Below are 6,664 nucleotides of genomic sequence, written 5' to 3'. Positions count from 1 at the left end.
TATATATATATATATATGTATGTATGTATGTATATACGTGTGTGTGTGTGTGTGTGTGTGTGTGTGTGTGCACATGTGGGTGTGTTAGTGTATCCTTGCTTTGATTTTCTGTGATTGTTGTAAATGAGTGCCACCGTATTGTAAATAGTGTACAACCTATATGATGATGTAATAGTAGTAGTAGTCTGTTGGTTTTACTTTCTAAACTTTGCCAACAGCCTCTTGCTGTGCTGCTTGCTAACAGCTCAGTTACACATTGGTAATGGTTAGAGGGTAATGGTTAGCAACTATTGTTAGTATAATGCTAAATGAATAGTGACAGCTGATGATTGTCAACAGGTGTAACATATTACAAATATTCATAGTAAACTCGTGCATTCTGCCTGTCAAAATTAATGTCTGTTTTAATTATGTGTTAGGTGAATATTCTTTTGTAGTTTTTTCCTTTACTTTTCATTTACTCTAGGTCATTCAATTTTTTTTAATATTTTCATCACTGTGGCTCAGTAATTAGGGTGTTGCATTTGTGATCATAAGATTGTGGTTTCAATTCCCAGACCAGGTGGTGCATTGTGCTCTTGAGCAAAACACTTCTATTTTATGTTACTTCAGTCTATTCAGCTGAAAATGAGTTCCAACAATAAAGTTAACCATATGATGGACTGGCATCCTATTCAGTGGGGAATGTTGTAACTTCAATTACTTGTACATCATGGAAACCAGATTAAGCCCTGGCCTTATGAGTTCTAGAATACAATAACATTAACTGCAATCAGTATTTTTTTTTTATTTGTTTTAAGAACTATTTTATTGGAAATATTTTGAAATGTGAACATACCTAATTCTATGGATAATCCTAAATTACTGATGTCATTCAAGTTTATATTGCTGTAGCTCTGAGAGAATGAGTCTTTGCTTTCTGGGTTTGCAAGCTCTGCATCTAACTCCTCTTCATTTTCTTCTTTCTCCTCTTCCTCTCCTTCTCCGGCATTGCTAATGTAAGAAGTGGGACTGAGTTCTTCACTCTCCACTGACTGTGGAACTGGTGATGAGCATGATTTTTGAGAGATGCTGCAGTCACTAGAAGATGGTGAACGTTGTACATAGTCATGGTCAGAGTAGATGGCTTCTGTGATTTCCTGGTTTGTCTGCATCTCAATTTCTTTAGATGTGATGGTTGTGGCCAATGGAATAGGAGAGAGAGAACATGAATCTGGTGATGAGTCAACTGGATTACTGGATACTGATGGAATGGCAATCTCCATGATTTCACTGAACAGATCTTCAAACTCTGTATCAAATGTTAAATTGTCATTGATATCCAAAGTAGGCTAGAAAGATATAAAATGGAAAAAATAAGTAACATGTATGAAAAATACAGGATGTATTTGCTATTTAATACAAATATCATTTTACAGCTATTATTTACCACAGCTTGATTGTAAGGATGTTAAAAATGAGAGCATTCAGTACGCAAATACAAATTGGTAGGTATATATTTTAGAAATTCTCTTCAACGAAATTAAAAGAAAAGGTATAAACAAGGTCATTAAAAATATAGTTTTCACATCATCATCATCTAATGTTCATATTCCATGCTGGCATGGGTTGGACAGTTTGCCAGAATCCAATGGTTTCAATGTCTGCATCATGCCCAATGTCTGCTTTGGCATGGTTTTACAGCTGGATGTTTTTTCCTAACATCAACCATTTTACAGAGCTTACTGGGGTGCTTTTTCTTTGTGCCACCAGCACTAGTGATGTTACCACACGGCTTGCAAGATTATGTGTCTCAAGGGAGGAGCTCTATACTCAACAAGTCAGATATGTTACCAGATGGCCATGAGTGGAAGTGGTATGCAGTTAGGATATTCAGAGGAGCAGGGATTGTTGTAGCTGCAGTAGAAGATGGCTGGAGAGGATGCAGCACATGCTTTAGCTAGTTGCTGAAACATGTTGGTATGTGATGGTAACATTCCAAAGAGGTATGGCAGATAAAGGTGAACTGAGACAAGAGAATTAAGTGTCCCACACAACAATAAAATATCTACAGTCTAGTTGAAGTGAAGATCCAATCATTCCATTTGTACTAATATTTGTATAACCGATTAACAATAACAAACAGCACATATGTCTGGACCATGCCTCACAATAACTTTACATCATCACATCCCACTTCCACAGGACTTGTTCATACCGTCTTCATTGTTTGTATATGGTAATGCTAATGAAGAAATCTTCAAACTGAAAATAGCAGCCAAATATCCCTCCTGTTTTTCATGCAACTCATTCCAACATAGATGGTTCTTGGATGCCCAATTATGCATTGCTAAGCTAAGATATTCTTTCATTTTCCAATCTTTTCACGCATTCATTCGCCATTCGCTTTAATATGTATTATTTACTAATATCTACTTTCGTAAGCTAATTATTGAAACTTTCTAATCTCTCTTTCTCAGCCTGTGTTTCACCTTAATTCTTCATGCAATTTTCTAAATGAAATCTCTCCTTCCCTCCTGTGTTCTCAAGTTGGTTACATATTTTTTTGTACCATCTCTCTAAATTAACCCTTGCTTGTTCGCAGTGCGTACACCCATTCCCACCCCCACCACCAATACCGAATATCTCTCTCTTCTTCCACCACCATTACCGGATGTCTCTTTTCTCCCACCACCATCACCAGATATCTCTCTTCTCTCACTGGAAACCCCCTCCTTCACTGGTGGTATTCTCTATCATACCTGCAATCTCCTCTCCCAGGACAAATGCAACTAGTTTAGCTGCCCACCTACTTAATTGGCTATCTATCATTTCGAATCGAAATTTGTCAACTACTTGGTAATTTCCATGGATGTATCGAAGTAGAAAGAGAAAGCTAATGGGCTGTACATGTGTGCTTGTTCCTCTGTGTGTGTGCTTATTCTTGTCTGTGTGCGTGCTTGTCTTGTATGCGTGTGTGTGTGTGTGCACGTGTGCATGCATGTGTTTGCTCTTGTGTGTGTGTGTATGGGCGTGCTTGTTCCTCTCTTCTCTCACCAGAAACTCCCTCCCTCACTGGTGATATCTTCTATCATACCTGCAATTTCCTCTCTCTCTCTCTCTCTTTCCTGGGACAAATGCAACTAGTTTAGCTGCCCACCTTCTTAATCTAACCTTGGCATATTGATATTCATATTCTGCTTTATCTATCTCTATTGATTTACTTACTTATATCTGCAACACCAGTAATGCTTAAATTTACGTTTTTACAATGTCCATAATGCTTATACTTACAACGCCACTAACATCTACTCCTACCCCTAGTAGAGGCAAGAATCTTAACACGCCAGAATGTTTGAATGATGAGAACAGGTGTAGCATGTCTATCAAACAAACATGAAACCTTCTTTTCAGGGACTGAATAACATCACCCCTCCTCATGCCTCCTCCCACATTCCTTTCCCAGTTTTTAGAGTTGGCACTGTCAATGTAGGCACATTGAAAGGTAGGTCTAGTGAGATTGTAGAGATGCTTGAATGGTGACGTGTTGATGTATGCTGCATACAAGAGGTAAGGTGGAGAGGAGCATCAGCCAGGGTCCTCACAGGCAAGGTACAGGTATAAAATCTTCTGGGAAGGTAACAGTGATGGAGTAGGGGATGTAGACATACTCCTTGCGGAGAAATGGGTGAATAAGGTCATAGAGGTAGTCAGGGTATGCGATAGAGTACTTAAGCTCAAGCTAGTCCTGCAGAATAGTATAGCTACAATTATCTCTGCCTACGCCCCACAAGCAGACCTACCAAATGATCAGAAGAACCACTTTTATGACACCCTTCTACAGGCTACCTCAAAGGCAAGTGGCAATGACCTTATTTTTGCAGCTGGAGATTTTAATGGGCATGTCAGACGGCAATCCAGTATCCTCCATGGTGCTCACAGGGACCATGGAACTGGTTCCCGAAACGAAGAGAGAACTAGGATACTGGAGTTCTGTGATGCATGCAACCAATTAATCTGCAACACTAACTTCAGGAAGCCAGACAGCCACCTGATAACCTATCAATCGGGTGACTCTGCTAGCCAGATTGATTTCATCCTCACCAGACAGCAGGATGCAAGGTTACTCTTAAATAAAAAGACCCTCTTTGGTGAAGAATGTACTCCCCAGTATAGACTAGTTATTAGTGACTTTAGACTCGAGGCCAGAAGGATGTCAAGAAGCAGACCAATCCAGAAAAGAAGGTTTTGGAAGCTAAAGAACCCTTCACATGGTCAGAGATTTAGGGACATCCTCATTGAGAAATTTGATGAGAGGGACGAGGAGCTACAGACTTGGAAATTCCTATGGGACAGCTTACCAAGAGCCACAGACCAAATCTACAGCTTGTGCAAAATCCCTTCCAGACCTAGAGTAACATGGTGGTGGAATAATACGGTAGATAAGGCCATTAGAGCAAAGAAACAGGTCTGAAAAGCCTGGAAGAGTGGAGTGGGGTTAGCAGGGAAATGTACTAGATAGCCAGAAGGGAGGCTGGGCGACAGGTATACATAACCAAGGAAGAAACAAAAAAGAAGTTTGCCAATGTTCAGTGAAGTAAGGATCAAAGAACTGAAGTATTTTGGATTGCAAGACAGTGTATGAGAGAAAATTGTGATGTCACAGGAGAGAAATGTGTCCGCATGGATGATGATGCACTTGCTTTTAATGATTCTGCAAAGAAAGAGGCTTGGAGAAGCCATTATGAAAGACTGCTGAATGTAGAGAATGAATAGGAGGAGGAGAGCCTTCTAAATGTTGACCCAGTAGAGGGACCAGCTACCTGAATAGATAGCACCCTGGTAGATAAAACAACTAAGGATATGAAATCAGGAAAAGCCCCCGGCCTGTCAGAAATCACTGCTGAGATGCTTAAAATATCTGGTGGTGTAGGTTATGGCTTAGTCACCTGTATTGTAAACCATGTAGTTCACAAAGGTGTCATTCCCAATGACTAGCGTAGCAGCACCATAGTCAACTGCCACAAAGGTAAAGGTGATGCTTTAGATAGAAATAACTACAGGGGTATGAAACTGCTTTATCAGGTGACAAAGGTCATGGAGAGGGTCATAGCCCAACTAATTTGGAAGAGAGTATGCTTAGATGAGATGCAGTTCGGTTTTGTGCCAGATAGAAGCACCACTGATGCTATATTCCTGGTACAACTGCAGCAGAAATACCTAGCCAAAGAGAAATCCTATACTTGGCTTTTGTTGACTTGGAGAAAGCCCTGACAGGGTTCCCCGATCTCTTATCTGGTGGGCAATGCAGAAACTGAGGATTGACGAGTGGTTAATAAGAGCTGTACAGGGATGCCGTTAGTAAGGTAAGGGTCAGCAATTAGTATAGTGAAGAATTCCGGGTAGAAGTAGGGGGTTCACCAAGGATCAGACTTCACCCCCCCTATCCATCATAGCCTTCCAGGCAATAACAGAGGAATTCAAGACAGGTTGCCCCCTGGGAGCTCCTTTATGCTGATGACCTTGTTCTCATAGCGGAATCACTACCAGAACTAGAAGAAATTTCAGGTGTGGAAGCAAGGTTTAGAATCAAAGAGCCTTAGAGTCAATGCTGCAAAAACCAAAGTCCCAGTAAGTAGGAAGGCGAACACATCACAAACCCCTTCATGTAGATGGCCCTGCTCAATCTTCAGAAAAGGTGTAGGTAGAAACTCCATAAGATGTACCCAATGTAAGCTATGGATGCGTAAGAGGTGCAGTAACATCAAGGGAAGGTTAACCAGGAAGATAGCTTTTGTGTGCGGCAGATGCACAGGGACAATAAACACCGCAGATGCTCTGATTCCATCACATGCCAAGGGGAGAAACTAGAGGTAGTTGATAGCTTCTGCTACCTAGATGACTAAGTCTGTAGTAGGGGTGGGTGCTTGGAGAGCGTTGCCACTAGAATAAGAATAGCCTGGGGCAAAGTTCAGAAAGCTCCTACCTCTACTGGTGACAAAGGGCATCTTGCTCAGAGTGAAAGGTAGATTGTGTGATGCATGTGTGCGAACTGCCATGCTACACAGCAGTGAAATATGGGTCATTACTGCTGAAGACATGCGTAGGCTTGAAAGAAATGAAACTAGTATGATGTGTAACGTCAGTGTGCACACACGACAGAGTGTAAGTGCCCTGAGAGAAATGTTGGACATAAGAAGCATTAGATGTGGCATGCAATAGAGACGACTGCGCTGGTATGGTCATGTACTGCATATGGATGAGGAGAGCTGTGTGAAGAAGTGTCAGTCCCTAACAGTGGAAGAAATTTGTGGAAGAGGGAGACCCAGGAAGACATGAGATGAAGTGGTGAAGCATGAACTTTGAATGTTGGGCCTCACAGAGGCAATGAATGACAAAAAACCAAGACCTCTGGAGATATGCTGTGATTGAGAAAACCTGGCAAGTAAAGTGAGATCACAGCCATAGCCTACACCAGTGTCGCATGACCAGTCCATTTAAAAAGTACCTTTGAATCGTCAGGCAACATGCTGTGCTTGAGGAGACCTATTGAGTCAAGTAAAATCAAAATCAAAATCAAACCAAATCAAATCACAATCAAATGGAAATTGTAGTTGTGGCCAATGCCAGTGCCGCCTGATTGGCTCCCATGCTAGTGGCATGCAATAAGCATTATTCATGCATG

General features: G+C 41.1%; 1 protein-coding gene across 2 annotated transcripts in view; it reads right to left on the bottom strand.

The window, feature by feature from the left end:
* The window catches only part of LOC106874288 (uncharacterized), a 32,232-nt gene that overhangs the window by 4,194 nt on the left and 21,374 nt on the right, over positions 1–6,664 (bottom strand). For both annotated transcript variants that reach the window (XM_014921963.2, XM_052970615.1), the window contains exon 2: positions 839–1,331. In XM_014921963.2, the coding sequence (XP_014777449.2) occupies positions 839–1,331 (493 nt within the window). The remainder of the gene's footprint in view (positions 1–838; positions 1,332–6,664) is intronic.

The sequence above is a fragment of the Octopus bimaculoides genome, chromosome 9 (assembly GCF_001194135.2).
Source record: "Octopus bimaculoides isolate UCB-OBI-ISO-001 chromosome 9, ASM119413v2, whole genome shotgun sequence".
Classification (NCBI taxonomy): domain Eukaryota; kingdom Metazoa; phylum Mollusca; class Cephalopoda; order Octopoda; family Octopodidae; genus Octopus; species Octopus bimaculoides.
Note: the sequence above shows the minus strand (reverse complement) of the source record. Positions and strands in the feature narration are given on the sequence as shown.